We start from the raw sequence: 16287 nt of genomic DNA, 5'->3' as shown, positions 1-16287 counted from the left end.
GGTTCCACGGCTCGAATCCCCTGCTCCCCAGGGTAGCATATTAAGTTGCTTCCCTCCCTTGTTCCGCTGACTCGGTCGTCGCTCCTCTATTGAGTCACCCTAATCCAGACCGTCCTCATTCCCTTCATCCCACGGCCCATCTTATAGTAGTACTTGTGCCACGTCCGCTCTCTAGGGTTTCATGGACATAATCTCATACTTCCCAGCCTTCCTTGTTACCCTTTTGTCTAAGCCTAAATTTTGTATAGACAATAGACAAGACAGTTTTGACAGACAAATGTATTCTTTTATGATTAGTCTTTGCATGAGTATCTCCGACGATACGATTTAGTAATGGGCGTGCGCCTTGGTAGCTGCTAATGGTTGGTGAGTAATACACCGGCAAGCGGGTGTAAGACCGAGTGCCCTCCCCTCCCCCCTAGGCTCAACCAACAGCAACTAAGCCGCCTTCGCTTGGGAAATCAACGCTTTTATTTCATCTTTTTGTATGCGTAAGTGGCTGTGCTACTTAGAAGGTTGCGACGCCATATCAACTGGTTCCAATAAATATGTGTTTAGAAAGATTGATTTTGCTATTAAGAATGGATTTGCGGTGCAATTTGTCAGGTGAAAATATGCTGCACCAATTCACGTCAGATTTTGGTAATATAGCAAATAACGAACTTGGAGAAATTGATGATTTAAGAGTGAAAAAGAAATTTTGAACAAACATTTGATCGATTTGAGAAATGGTTTGAGGAGATTCTTTGTGTAGATTATCGAAGCAATAAAAAAAGGAGATTCTTTGTGTCACCTTGCCATACCTCAAGGCACCATCCACGAGCCTCATAACCAGATTGAGTCAGCTGGTGCACCCACCAAAAACTTCACCAAAATCCCACTCTTGTGGCCGGCCCATCCGCCAACAATAGCCTCCATCTAACCCACTAAATCGCCTCACATTTGTTCATGAAAGGATGAACATAAAATACACCCCCTTCCAATCACAATGAAAAATTGCTACCCGCGGAAACCTACAACTTTTCATGCCAGGGTGAATAGAAAATTCATACCCTTCCAGTCGCAATGAAAAATTGCTACCAATGGACACTTAACTTTTTAACAATACAGTACAACACTACATCTACAATTTGACAAGACCATAACCAGAACTTCAATTGCAACCATGATCTTTCACCTGGACTGCCATTTAATTAAGCAAGAGCACCTGTGCAAGCTGTTACGGGAGCACCATCAGCCACTTTCTTCGGACAACTGTACTTTTTCGTAACGTATCTACATTACAAACAAGCAAGCAGTGTGAGGGGAGAATTCAAGAATAAGGTAGAAGTAATAGAAGTGATGTGGTGAACAATGTAGAGCACACAACTACATTCCAGTGACATTATTATTAGTAGTGATGCACCTGTTGGAATCAGAAAATGGATCGCCGTAAAAGGAGATTTCATGTGTCAAATATGATGTTGGATCAGAATCACTAATGAGGGTACATCATACTACAGACAAAGGTTGGTTTCACTTTCAAATACCAAAAAAGTGAAGTCCAATGAACGATCAACTACTTAATTTATGGAAACAACAGAATATTAATAGGCAGAACAACAATAAAGATTTAAGCCAAAAGTAACAACTTCGGCCTTTTGGATGGCATTTGGTCTTCTTTTATGTGATACATGTTTGTGGTTGTGGGTTGGACTTTGGAGGGGGTCCGTCTCATCAGCTAGTGGAGACATTCAAGACTAACTTAAAATGGAAGTCTAGAGTGGAATAGACAGACTATATTCCAGTGACAGACTAACCGTGATGCACCAGCAGGAATTAGTTATTTGGTAGAATAACAAACTGTAGATGCATCCTGGATCATGTCAAGAGATTTCATGTTTCAAAAATGAATTCTTATTCGATGACAGATATTGTCAAGAAGAGAATCAAAAGGTTAGATTCACTCTGACCCAACATAAGTGAACACCAATAAGAGATCAAGCCCTCAATTTCTTCATAAGAAACGGATATCCTTAATCATCCAATGGAAACAAAGCAAAATTAATAATAAAACATCAACCACATAGAGTTCTGACAAAATAAACACTTGACACCTTTTGAGTGGGATTTCTTACGTCCATTTTTCACTTTTTTTGGTCTGTGGGGGAGCGTGTGGATGCAGTATCACTGTTGAGTATTACCTGAAGAAATCCCTCCATAACAATTCAAACAACAACCAACTCATTCCATTCCCAGAAGAGCCGGTACCACCAACCTTTGGAATTGATGTAGCAGAAATACCTCTAGAGCTCACAATATAAAACAGAAGTAAGACCATATAAAGAAACCATCAAAATACATGATAAATTAGACATTTAGAGCAGGCTGATACCTCACTGCACTTTTCTTTAGCTCGTCAAACATATAACGGGGAGATAGGCATCCCACGGCTAACCATGGTGAAATTTTGCATGAAAAGTTTGCACCATATATGCTGTCTTGTCCACCATCCTTGTTTGGATATGCCCTACATTCAGCTGCATATTTCGTGAGCCGATGCAAGGCTTCTGTTTCCCCACCAACAAGAGAAGCATTAGCAGCAGGCTTTCCATCCTACGCAAGATTGAACAATTTTCAGATCATAGTCGATGCATGAATTATCAACAATTTTCTGTTATAAAACAATTCATGTTTCAATGGACTTGATGTGATACCCTACCTTCTAGTTGTATTTCACTGAGTAGGGGTACCTACTTAGTGTTCTAAAAGTTGACCTAGGCGGCCTCCTAGGCATCAGGTAACTTGCCTAGGCTTCTAATTGGTGAATAAATCTGCCTGGATGACTAGTAGGTCTAGGTGCGTTAGTTCAAGGTGGGCTAGGCGGGCAACTAGTAGAGCCAGGCGGGATGAAGGCAGAACTATCGCTTGTTTTGTCACCTTATCATCCTTCGTCTCCCTTTTCTCAATCAAACAGTCTGGCAACTCAATTAGTTCGAGTTTGAGCTCAGTGTAAAGAGCTTGTAGGGACAAGGAGAAGACGATGACGAACCTTTCACCAACCACACCAAACTACTGCAGCTAGACACCCGGTCCCAGCCTCAAGTGTTCACACCTCTAACTCGATCCTTGTCTCACATCTACAATCGACTAGTTCATAACTTCATACTTTATTTTGTGATTGAATTATGAGAAATGTTTGGTTGAAGAACTCTTATACCTTTAACCTTTCTAAGAAGTATTTTTGTTTGTGTTTGAACTTTGACTAGTGAAAAACGTTTGGCTGGAGAAAAATACGTGTGGAAAAGTTTGATTTGTTTTTATTTTCAACGGCATATTTTCCCATTTCTTCTAGAATTAGATTATTATTATTTAATAAAAGCCTAAATTTTTTTTAGAAGATTAGAAACTCCAAATGTTCTTCGCATGACATAGAGCAATAATATGAGGCAATCATCTCGTTTGGAATTTCTACTTTCTAATAAGCACCACTGCAGATGGATTTCAAGCAATAAGAAATAGTCACCCAAACCCATAGTAAATCAAGTAGCAATTCAGACACTGCTTCAGTAACACATGCCACATATAACACCATGAATAAATAAATAAAAGTCACAAAAGTACTTAAGTTTCACCATATACAAGCTTTTTTTCTTGGTTGACGATGAACAGGAATATAGAATAGGGTTTTCTAATCATGTTAGAAAAGTTGGGTTCTATTGTGGGCATTTTTGGTTTGCAACTTTATATATGTCTATCGTGTTCTAATGAAACACTTAAATGAAAGTCACAAAAAACTTGGAATGAACTGAGAAGCCAAACCTGAGCTATCGTCGCACTTGGGCTAAGACCAAGATCCAATAATGTTGGAATCTCACCACGTTCCAGATCCCCTCTAGCCGGAAAACCCCTTAACTGATCCAAAGCAGCAATGGTCTTTCTCACCTCTAACCCCTCCACTTTCTCCCTAAACCCACCATAATTTGATGGCATCTCTTCCAAATTGAATGGCAAATCATCAATATGATACAATGTACTACCCCAAAAGTACTTCACTTCCATTCCTTCTCCCTTTATCGCTAACTCCATTTTCTCCTCGGATTTAACCTCACCATGTGAAACCTCTCTATGTGCATACACAGCATCAGCTCCAACCATTTTTGCCAACCCAACCAACACAATCTCCGGCTTACCAATTCTAATCACAAGATCAGACCCTCGAGATTGAAGGTTTTTCCGAAGATCAGAAACTGATTCAATCAAGAATGTAGCTCTATAAGGGCCAGTCTTATCGAACCCAGAAAGAGACTTACCATAGTCCCTGGGGTCAAAGCAATAGACAGGAAGTACAGAAATGGATTCAGTGTTGGCACTGTTGAGACACTCATTGTCCTGGACACGCAGGTCATTGCGAAACCAAACAATTGATGTACGGCGTGCACCTACAGGGTTATTGGGGTCAGAAGAACGGAGGGGACCACGAGAGAGAGGGGATTGGAGAGGGGAAGACGATATGGTGGATTTGAAAGAAGGATTTGGAGGAGAGACAGACGAAGAGAGGGAGAGGTGTGAAAGAGATGAGATTTGAGAGGGGATTTTGAGTTTGCTTGGAAGGGGGGACAGAAGGGGAGATGATTTGGGTGTAACAAGAAAGTGGACAGGGAGGAGTGTTGAGAGGGAGAGAGAGATTGAAGCAGTTGAGAGGAGAGAGGTAGGTGGTGGGGGTTTAGAGGTTAGAATGATGCGTTCGTCTTGGTGGTCCTCTTCTTGTTTAGTTTCTGGGTGTACATCTAGGTTTTGAAGGGTGTGATCCATTATTTTATGTCTTCTTCTTATAGCTTCTCCTTTGCTTTTAGCCAAAAGCACACCCTTGATGAATTGTGATACTGGTATACCAGTGTACTGAGAGTGACAGACAATAGTTGGAAAAGCTGTTAGAATGAGAAATGCAACAAAAACAAAACTGAAATGAGACTTAACCAAAGAATAACAGTTACAAAATCCGTTTTGGCATCTGACACTGAAGTTCTTAATTTATAGGGATGTTCCCAACTTGTTTGTCTATCTCAACTCTCAAAACAATGTAAAATAATGAAAGCTCAGTACATGAAAAGAAAAAATCCCCTTGTATTTTCTTCTTTTCTTGGAAAGGAAAAATGAAAACATGAATTAAAGGCAGAGTAATCAATAACATCACAGGAAGCCCTTAGTTGGAAAAAGTAACACAACAAATTGCTTTAGGAAGGAGCGTGCGTACATACCTCAGGGATCCTAGCTGTGAGGAAAGAGAGTGAATGGGGTGAATGAAGAGTGAAGCTGCTCTTTTGGTTGGATGGAAGTCTGGAACGATGGATAAGCTTTATCAAACCCCAAGCCCCAAGCCCCAAGCCCCAGCCCAACCAGTGAGAAAAGAGTGCACTAGTTCGGTTATTTTTTGGCAAGCCTGTTTTAACTTTTAAATGGGATTAGTAACTCTTTGATACTGGCTGGATTCGAACCCCAAACTTCTGGTATCATCACCCAAAGGTTTTACCAACTTTGCTAGTCGGCACATGCAAGTTTGGTTATTTCGATACAACTAAACTATTATCTTTACAAGTATTTAAATTTTAAACCCATACCAGGGGGTGTTTCTATAATCAAGTTAGTGGTACTTTCTACGCCGTAACGTAGCGAACATTTTTGAATTGAATCTCTCTCTTTGGTCACGCGTATAGCAGTAATCCAGTTAACCGGGGATTTATTAATTATTATCAATAAAATCCATGTACAGTTAACAATTCTTGCTATGGAAGGTCCGGACACAAAGTTCATATGGAAGCTCGCCATCTAGTCCATAGTCCAAAACCTCATGCCGTTCATAATTTGTTGTTGGTTCCCCTTCATCCCAGCCCAGATGCGGGTGATGGGAACCCATTCGCAATCCCCTACCTCTCTAGAGATGAAAGTCTTTGTTCTTGGTTTTGGAAGGTATGTCTAATCCAAAGTTGTGTGAGCATGTGAGGTAGGTGTTAAAATGTGTTTAAAAACCTCAGTGATAAATGAATCTGATAAAAGTGTAGAATAGATTGAGCACTAATATATTTTTTTGTGTATATGATCCAACTAATTTGAAAAAGTCGATTTCATCAAAAGTTTTAAGAACATATAAACAGAAAGTGATCAATATACCATGATTTTTATATTGTGGTACCGCTCCCCTACAAGATGATTTTAGAGACCATCATTCATTCGGAAACCCTAACTTGGGGTCGTTTGTTTTTATGAGCCTCTGAATGCTAAATGGTCCATCTTATGAATGCTGAATGCTGATCGCTAAAATACACGTTTGTGTTTCTGTCAAAATGATATGCCTCTGAATACTAAATATAAATTATTTAGACAATTTCACCTATTATTATCTATTTTGAACACAATTTAATTGTTTATAAAAACAAAATATATGAAAATACCAAGTTAAATTAAATTATAGGTTATTATTATAGAAGTGAAAATAAATATATTTATCTATTTATTATTTTTTTCGGCTAATTAGTTAGAAAAATGTGGACAATTTGAAAAAATTAGTTATCAATTTGTTGTAGAAAAAATTTCATTGGCTCATTTTTCTTTTAAAAAAAAACAATGGGAGGGCTTTGTTTTGTTATCAGTTGTCCTAACTTGTAACATGCAAGCAAGCCCATTGTATCATATATCCACCCATCCCATTACCGATCCCCTTATCAAAATCCAAAGAACCCAATCCTCTCTCTCCTCTAGTCCTCTCTCTCAAAACTCTCCAGAACACAGAGGAAAACTCCATCATCTCTCTCTTTTAGCATAATACTGAATAGAAAATAGAAACAAAAAACTATTTTGGTCGCAGAATGCTGAAAAAACCAAACAACCCCTTAGATAACAATTTTAAATTTCTTTTAATGGTTCAAAAATTTTGACATTGTTAAGTTTTTAAATGAGCTGAAAATTTGTCGAGGTGATCGAACTTGTCCTAAAACACCTAGGTTAATATAAAAAAAATACCAACATATCAAATATATCAACAACTTTTACATGATGCCTTGTGTTAAAAAACAACAAAGAGGGTAGTATAAATCAGTGGTTGATATATATCAGCATAACACGGTATTTGTACTACAGGTTCAGACAAATTTGTGGAGTTCGATCTCGGTACTAAAATCAAGGATAAACAGAAAATCTGAGAAACAAATGCAACAAACAAAGGTTTCCTTTGCATGATTGCCTGCCATATCACATAGAAGCTTCTCCTTCTAGGCGAACCCTCTTGGGTTCTCTTTTTTCGCCTTGACTACTCTCATTCCCGACACAACTCTCCTGGGCTTCCACAGAACACCTTTTATATGGTTTAAATCCCGTTCTACGAGTCTTGAGTTTTCCATGTAAAAATCCCAATGAGAACAGCCCCTTCGTGTTATCTATCACGCCCTTCTCCGTTTCTCCACAATCTAGAGAAGTTATCCTTGTCTTGATATTGAGATCTAGCGTATCTTCACTGATCTCATCAGACACATGCTTCCCATCTTCATCATTCTTCTTCAGCTGCCCATTGTCTCCAAGATGATTTGGTGGTGAAAAGCTCTGTGGTAATATTTCTCGGGAGAAGAGCGCTTTAAAGGCCATTTTACCCTAACACAAGGCAAAACGACTTCCATAACTTATCAATGTTCACAGCATACACTAAAAAAGAAATGAGCCAAAAAAGGGGACAGAAAAAAACATAAATGCAAAATGTGATTTAATCCACAAACCTCTTCGGAAACCTCCCTCCAAGGGTCATTCATGTTGCCTGCGCTTCTACAGCGATGATTGTTGGGTTCAATTGTCCAATGGTTTATGTTCTGTTCTTTGCTTTTGTCCATTCCATTGGCACATTTTTCTAACATATCCATCTCAACCTCACTGCTGGATGGTGTGTTGGATCCACACGAGGAACGATCCACTGGTTCTTTGGTTTTTCCTTTGGAATCTTGGAATTCAGTGACAGATACAGGTTTCGGCTTGTCACCTGGGACTTCTTCCTTAGTGTTGTTTGACATGACACTTCCAACCTTGTTACCGTCTGATGATAACACAGGTAGCAATTTAGTATCTGTGACTTTTGGTTCAAGAGCCATGGAGCGCAGAGGTTCAAATTGTTGACCTTCCCAAGGTGAAGCCTTGAACATGTGATCCTTTTTCTCTTTGTCAGGAGTAACTACGCTGGCACGCACTGGAGATGAATTAATTTGTTCAGAAATGCAAGTAAAACCTGGCTGAGGAGGAGGGTAAAACGGTAGGAGTCCATGAGCTGCCCACCACGCAGAAGCAGCCATTACTGTAGCAGCAGCAATTGCCGAGGTACTTGGAGATGGGCTTCCATGTTTGAACTGAACCCCTTCAATGCTGCCCAAAGGAGAATCTGCAGGCGTTTCCACATTTGTAAAAGGCCAGAACATAGCTGCAAGGCTTGCTGCAGCATGGGCTACTGGGTTCTGTAGAAGACTAGACACGATAAGATTCGACAAAGTTGTGTTTACAAAGGTGTTGCAACTATCTTGATTGTTGGAGGGCAGGTTATCTGGTGAAGAAATATTTGGCAACAATTGCTGAAGGGATACGTTGCTATGATTTTCAGTAGTTGCAGAAGCAGATGTATTTGTGAAAATTTTCACATCTCCCATAGTTCCTTCCACATGATGAATGATGGGTGCTTTACATATCATATCAGGTGACGGATTTTGTGCGCAGCTTTGTGAACTCCTTTCTACAACGTGCACAGGGATATGCCTTGGATAATTTTGATTGGATCGAATCTCTTCTTTAGGTAGTAGTCTGAGTTTTCCTGTTTGTTTGTGTTTCTCCCCTTCCATCATTTTCACATCCAAATTGTTGTAGCAGTCCATGCTGTCATCCATGTCTCTATTGTTGGCATCAGTTCGGGACAATTTTTGAGTGACTTCAAGATCAGAACTTCCATCTGTCGCGCATCCATTGCTCGTCCCGTTCACAGAAGGGACGAAGTCCCTGAAAACACATTGGCTTTTGAGTACCACAGATGTCAGTCGGCCATTACTTGCTTGTGAGAGGGACATACATGGAGTCTCTTGGGAAAAGGTATGGATTCCAGATCTACTGACCTCACCACTTTTTTCATTTGTTTTTGCATTGGCAATTCCACAAGGTTTCTGATGAAATTTTGTAAGAAAAGCAATTAGAAATAATTATGGAAAAAAAAAATCATGCTGAAGAATTAGACATAAACCTTATGATGTCCGTCGCTCTCCAGGTCCAGAATTTGTTTACCAGAGTGTGAAGAAGAAGCTGACTTTATAAGACTTCCATCCTTTGCTCCGTCAGATAAAGAGTTAGAATTGATTGTACTGGTTTTTCGAGGATATGGATTGTTTGGTTTCCTTTTCGGGCGGGGGGGAGGGATATCTATGTCACGAGCTTGTCCAAGAGGTACACCTTTAACAAGAGCCTCCTTTTCCAACTGATGTAAAATCAAGTGTTCATCAGCATTTGATCCCATGCAATGAAGTTATTCTTAATAAACGAGAATTACAAACTCATACTGGATCAGAAAAGGCAAATAGCTAAACCAGACATTCATACCATGAACAGAGGTTATTATTTGCTCCAGAAAATGGCTCTGAAGGAAAAGTTATTAAAGAGTAAAGCTTAAACTTATACTCCTCTGGAGCTTGAGTAACAAACACCCATACCTGACAACCTCACACAGCTACAATTATGAACTAATTTAGTGCTCTGCAATTTCCCTGACTATTAAAGAGGAATCATGAACTCAGAAAACAGAGAACAAAACATTTCCCCATCTAAAGCACTAGTATTTGCGAGACCGAAATTCAATTCCAACACGTCTTAGTAACAGCATTAACCAACTGGCTTTATAGCTTTGAGTGCTTCTGGACTCTTTAGGTACAATCTACTCGTTTCCTAACAATTGAACTGAATTCCCGATTAAATAAAATGTTCGTGGAGCTGTAGAAGAGATAAAAGAGTCGAAAGGTACAAAGAATCCAACTCTATACTTCCATAAAAATCCCCAGGATCTTAAAAGGTAGTTTCTTTAGTTAGTCCATTTTACCTTTTAGCTATTTAACCTTCTTCCAAACAAATCCCTGATCATGAATTCGGAACTACACTTTAATAATGAAGGATAAAAATGCATAATAAGGCTATCTATGAGAAAAAAGTTTAGGCAAAAAGTAGAGAGGAGAAATTGGAAGGATAGGAAACATGCTACAAAGGAATTAGGAGACATGTTCACTTACAATCTAAAACAGTTAACAACAAATTATAACAGCATTAATCCAACAGATTATTTACTAGAAAGTTATTTTTAAGGATAGTCTTTTCATGGATTTGGTTATTGGAAGGCAACAATGACATATAAACATCCTACAAGTCTACAACTGTAATAAAATAGATATGTGACAGTGGAAAGTGCGAGAAAAAAATGTAAACATTTGTGTTGACGAAAATTAAAGCAAATATAAAAATATTAACGAACCTTGGAGAAGAACTTCTGTGCATGACTTCTGATTTGCACAGCCGTCTTTGTTCCAATGTGTTCTGTAAGAACAAAAACCAAAAAAAGAAGAGAACAAATAGTCCCTCAAGTAAGAGGAGGTGTATAAATCAAAACACAGTTTTCAAAATTACATTAAGAGGAAAGACACAAGGATCCAAATTCATGGCACAAACACCAAAAAAAATGACCTACTGTGACCACCTCTAACATAAAACTAACAAGCCTTCTCGGAGCTGTAAACAAGTGATTTCGTACCTTCAAATTTACTAAAATAGAGCAAAAGGGAAAAAGGAAACGAAGAGGTAATATGTCTCATAACGTAATATATATACATATATAACCTTCAATCTTCTGCCAAGATCGTCCATATAGTTTAATAGCTTCTAGGAACCTATTATGCTCGTCGGATGTCCATCTTTCCCTTTGTTTTGTAATTGTATACGGTTTCCTTGCCTAGATTAAAAAAAAAATGCAATTCTGAACTTAGATACTATTAAGTGCAAATTATGGAGTGAAGGAAGAAGTTGTTGCAGTCACCTTGATGAGCAATTCTTCGTTGGAAGAGAACATGTCCATGACTCGACATGCAGAGAGCTTGCAGGGAACTTGTTGAGGTCCTCTTCCTCTATGACAAGGAGAGGCTGCAGCGTCCTACTTCCATCCAGCAATGGAGATGAACACGATCTCTTCTTCGTACAAAGAAGCTCATAATAATAACTCGATTTTACTGCAAAATTCAACAAATACAGACCGATAGAGATAACCGTCAAGATAATATTCCAGACTCAATCAATAGAGAGATAGAGATGTGGCTCTCTGAATCAATCGATCGATCAATCAATGAATCCAAAAAAAAAAAATGGAAGAAAGAAAAAGGAAATTCGTTCCTTTGTTATATTTTTCAGAATTCTCACCAAAACAACAACGAACAGAGAGAAGACGGCGAAACCTTGAAAGGAAATTAAATCAGTAATCATGAACACAATTTTTAAATTTGGAAGAGCAAACAAATTAAAGCCCAAGATCAATCGAGAGGAGGCTCATAGTATGGATTATGGAATACCTTTACGGACCGCCATGCCCAGATGAAACTGCTCCTTCCAGCCAGCAATCAAGATATATCACACTTACAACTTACTTACTAGCTAGTTACTACCACTTTGAAGGAAGAAATAGAAAAATAGATTAACAAGTAGAAGAGTGAGAGTGGAGATCGGTGTGCAGAGACTAGTAATAAGCGCCGTTGGCAGAGCAATCTCAGCCACTAGAAATATTATTGGTTTCTTAAACTAAAACATGATGGAAAACAAATAATAATTTGGGAGGCTGGTATCAAACCAAAGGTGGCCAGCGAGATAGTAGTTCCTGAGATATCGACACGTGGAGAAATACTAGCGGCTCATAGTTTGGCGTTGGCCTTTGCGCTTTTTCGCGAAAGTCCTGAGTTTAAACAATTCTCCTCCACAAATAGCTCGGATCATGGGAGAGAGGCATCTGCCTATTTCTACATCAGCGGGTCCCACTATTCAACCAACTCACCCCTCAACATGATAACTTCCCCCCTTCTTAAACATTGAAGTACCGAATATACCCTCTGTTTAAAACAGAAACCATCTTCAGGACGTTGAGAATGTACAGCTTCTTAAATAAAGTTCGTGTATCCTTTTAAATTGCACTTTGGTCAATTACAACTTAATCAAACTGAGCAAGCATTTGTGGATTATGAAATATAAAGGAGGTGTTGTCATCCACAATCTAAGAAAGCTAAACCGATGGAAAATGTGCTTAAATTTTCTATTAGTCATTTGCGATAAATGCAGATGCCGAACAGGTCATGATTTAACCAAAAAATGTTTTAATTGTATAACAAATAAGACCCAATTCTCAAAAACTATAACTGGATAATTGGTGTTTGATAGTGGGAGAAGAACTACCAGAGGCAAAAATGGAGTAAATATGGCCTCTTTGTAGCATCGATGGACAAGCAATTCTTTTTCAATGATAGTTGATTGGATGAGTGTTTGGAGCTCATATACAACCAGTTTGTCTAAATGTCTGCCAAGTGGGTTTCAAAATTAACAAAAAAATCCATGATTTACGAAAATAGATAGAGAAAAGTACCAAAAGAATAAATAAAAAGAAAGTGGGCTAGCCGCTAGCGAGTTGTTTGATTGAGGGGCAATTTGGTCAACTGTTGACTCTTAGGGGTAGGGCAGGGAATTGAACCTGACCCGAATTTGAATATGTCGGGTTCGAAATTTAAGATACGTTTCTCTAACCGTATTTAAATTTGGGTCGGATACGGATAATTCGAGTTCGGATTCAGATAAATATTTTGGGTAATTTTTCACATTTGTAGTGTTATCCGATTGGGTTTAACGTTCGGATTCAGGTGAAATATTTACAAAAAATTCATATTCGGGTTCAGATAGTATGAAAAAATTCGGGTTTGGATTCGGATATTGGCATATCTTACCCATTTCTTGCTCTGCTTGTGGGGTAAACACAACTGAATGTCACCAAAACTCTCAGAGCCAAGCAATCAGAAAAACATTGCATCTCTAATTATTGTTCTAGATTTATTACCCCCTTAAGGCTATAAACACAATCATTTAGTAGATAATTGATTTGGTTTTTGCCAAGAGTTTCCACTGCCGCCATTGAATTGTAAGCAATTACAAAATATAAAGAGATCAACCAAGGGAGCCCCCAAAATCTGGTAAGAACTAATTAATTAAGAAGGCCACCAACACTCCATGCATTTGTGTATCACTATGTTTGTTAATTGAAATGGGTGTGGGGGGCACAAATCTTACTATGTTCGAAAAATCTGAGGGTCCATGAACAATATTTTGGTGTACGTCCTATGGGCATTTTTGTCTTTTCACATCTAACAACATGGGTGTTTTATCATTTCGCTTAGACTTCTCGATTTTTCCTCTCTGTCCAGTCTCTTCATCTCCATTCTTTCTCTATCTCCCCAAGCTTCCAACTCCATTTTTAACTTAAAAAAAACAAAACACATTTTCTACCTGAATTAACTTCCAACGCCTCCTTCACCAAAAAAAAAAAAAATAAGGGGGGGGAACACAAATCTTACTATGTTCGAAAAATCTGAGGGTCCATGAACAATATTTTGGTGTACGTCCTATGGGCATTTTTGTCTTTTCACATCTAACAACATGGGTGTTTTATCATTTCGCTTAGACTTCTCGATTTTTCCTCTCTGTCCAGTCTCTTCATCTCCATTCTTTCTCTATCTCCCCAAGCTTCCAACTCCATTTTTAACTTAAAAAAAACAAAACACATTTTCTACCTGAATTAACTTCCAACGCCTCCTTCACTAAAAAATAAAAAATAACACTCTTCACCCCTTAAAGATCACCTCCTCCTTCACCACAAAAAAAAAAAAAACACTCTTCACTCATAAAAAAAAATATGAATTGCCATCATCGTTTAGAAATTAAAGGTTGCCTCTCCACCCCATCACCAATTTCTTTAGCCAAAATTGAAGATTTCGTAGCAGTTGTTATAAAGCTAGTGCCTTCGAGGTTTTTGTTGCAGTACACGCATAACAATAGCAGTAATAAACTTTGAAGGAATATGACACTCTCTTTCATGTCCGTGTAACGTAAGTAGTGCATAAATATCAATCTAATTGAGATGTTTTACATTACACTAACAGCAGTGCATGTGTGTTGCACACGAGTTGTCATAGGTTTTTTTAGCAAAGAAGATGAATCGCCTTTAAACACAAATCTTACTATGTTCAAAAAATCTGAGGGTCCATGAACAATATTTTGGTGTACGTCCCATGGGCATTTTTGTCTTTTCGCATCTAACAACATGGGTGTTTTATCATTTTGCTTAGACTTCTCGGTTTTTCCTCTCTGTCCAGTCTCTTCATCTCCACTCTTTCTCTATCTCCCCAAGCTTCCAACTCCATTTTAAGCTTAAAAAAAAACAAAACACATTTTCTGCCTTAATTAACTTCTAACGCCTCCTTCACTTGAAAAAAAAAATAACACTCTTCACCCCTCAAAGATCACCTCCTCCTTCACCACAAAAAAGAAAAACACTCTTCACTCACAAAAAAAATACGAATTGCCATCATCGTTTAGAAATTAAAGGTTGCCTCTCCACTCCATCACCAATTTCCTTAGCCAAAATTGAAGATTTCGTAGCAGTTGTTATAAAGCTAACGCTTTCGAGGTTTTTGTTGCAGTACACGCATAACAATAGCAGTAATAAACTTTGAAGGAATATGACACTCTCTTTCATGTCCGTGTAACGTAAGTAGTGCATAAATATCAATCTAATTGAAATGTTTTACATTACACTAATAGCAGTGCATGTACGTTGCACACGAGTTGTCATAGTTTTTTTTAGCAAAGAAGATGGATCGCCTTTAAACTAAATATATGAAGCACCTGAAGTAATATAGTTTTTTTTTTAGGTGTATCTTCTTTCAAACAGAAGGCCATGTCAGTACTCGATGGTAGTATGTATAGAGCCACTGTTTGATTTTATCCTTGATTGACTTGTGCCTTATGATGGTGTTCATAAACTGTGTTACATTGTATGTGAATGGAAAGAAGATTGGTATGACACCATGACCTCCAAAAGGCAAACGCATGACATCCTAAAAGTACCTTTTGGTTGTGATGATGAATGGTCTTGACAATCATAAGGCAATCTAGCAAATATATAACCTGTGTGAATGACTTTTAGTATGTAGAAGATGATTTTTTTTTGGGTGAACTAGTATTACCCCCCCACTAGATGAGCCAATTAGGATTTCCCCCCCACTAGATAGGAAATTAGGGTCTCCCCCCTAAATACACACAAAAAAATTTCGGTCAACCCAATTGGCTTTTTTTTGTGTGTATTTAGGATCCTAATTTCCCATCTATCTAGTGGGGGCTAATCTACTAGTTAACCCCTTTTTTTTTTTTTTATATAAAGATTGAAGTAAGAAACACAAGCAATAATTAACATTGATTGTGGTATGAGATCCTATATGTGATATAGGACAAAATATAACTATTATGGGGCTTTGGCTCTCACTTTCACGATATTATTGTTGGTTTGAATCAACTTCATTAAATGTGAATGAAGGAAGACCATTTTGGCTGGTACCTGGTAGTCCATATGATATATGCTCAGTATATTAAGTTTTTGTTGCAAGATTTTATTGATTATTTGGTATATATGTTATTTAGAGGTAATATGCAAGTGTTGGTGGTTTTAGGTACTGTTTCATGAGATTTGCTATTGAACTATTAAATGTTATTATTGAAGTAGTCCCCTCTTCGTAGCAAGTCTAAGATCCGTGTGTGTTCTATCTGGGTTCAGTCGAGCAATTATTCATTTTCATGAAACATATTTGATGTACATTTGATTACCAATAAAATACTAACTATCTAATTCAACTTTTAATATGTGTTGCAGGTCATTTGAAGTTATACAAGTGCAGACAATCAATTCAAGTCCACTCCTAAGCTCCTACCTTTCTTACTGTGTAGAAACTTTAGTTATTTGTTTTTTTTTTTATTGTAAATTTGTAATTACTGTGTATTTTATTTATTTATTTTTTCGATAAAAATGTGTTTTTTTATAAACTTTATGAGAATAAATTATTCTTAAGTTATGAACTTTTTAAACTTTATACTTCAACCATTTAACTAAATTTTTGGAAATTGAAACTAAATTAATCTTTAGTTAAGATTATATTCTGAACCAAGCACGTGTATTTT

General features: G+C 37.8%; 2 protein-coding genes across 4 annotated transcripts; both read right to left on the bottom strand.

The window, feature by feature from the left end:
- Window positions 1–698: 698 nt before the first annotated feature.
- LOC147473730 (blue-light photoreceptor PHR2-like) lies at window positions 699–5348 on the bottom strand. The gene is made up of 5 exons (XM_086587112.1): window positions 5241–5348; window positions 3802–4881; window positions 2375–2595; window positions 2184–2285; window positions 699–1275 (listed from the first exon to the last, which is right to left on the bottom strand). The coding sequence occupies exons 2-5, from the start codon at window positions 4792–4794 to the stop codon at window positions 1194–1196; spliced, it is 1398 nt and encodes a 465-aa protein (XP_086443238.1). The 5' UTR covers window positions 4795–4881; window positions 5241–5348; the 3' UTR covers window positions 699–1193.
- A 1716-nt stretch (window positions 5349–7064) lies between these two features.
- LOC147473729 (protein LATE ELONGATED HYPOCOTYL-like) lies at window positions 7065–12005 on the bottom strand. 3 transcript variants are annotated; one of them, XM_086587113.1, is made up of 8 exons: window positions 11595–12005; window positions 11446–11480; window positions 11069–11258; window positions 10873–10984; window positions 10511–10572; window positions 9239–9469; window positions 7746–9161; window positions 7065–7623 (listed from the first exon to the last, which is right to left on the bottom strand). In XM_086587113.1, exons 3-8 carry the CDS (start codon window positions 11105–11107, stop codon window positions 7228–7230), a joined length of 2256 nt encoding a protein of 751 aa, XP_086443239.1. In that variant the 5' UTR covers window positions 11108–11258; window positions 11446–11480; window positions 11595–12005; the 3' UTR covers window positions 7065–7227. The 3 variants fall into 3 exon arrangements, with proteins under 3 accessions (XP_086443239.1, XP_086443240.1, XP_086443241.1); XM_086587114.1 differs by lacking the exon at window positions 11446–11480 and having other exon boundaries at window positions 11595–11846; XM_086587115.1 differs by lacking the exon at window positions 10873–10984 and having other exon boundaries at window positions 11595–11833.
- Between the last annotated feature and the right edge of the window lie 4282 nt (window positions 12006–16287).

This window comes from Coptis chinensis, unplaced genomic scaffold, assembly GCF_015680905.1.
Source record: "Coptis chinensis isolate HL-2020 unplaced genomic scaffold, ASM1568090v1 utg1929_pilon_pilon, whole genome shotgun sequence".
Classification (NCBI taxonomy): Eukaryota; Viridiplantae; Streptophyta; class Magnoliopsida; order Ranunculales; family Ranunculaceae; genus Coptis; species Coptis chinensis.
The sequence above is the reverse complement of the archived record's forward strand: the minus strand, read 5'-3'. Positions and strand labels throughout refer to the sequence as shown.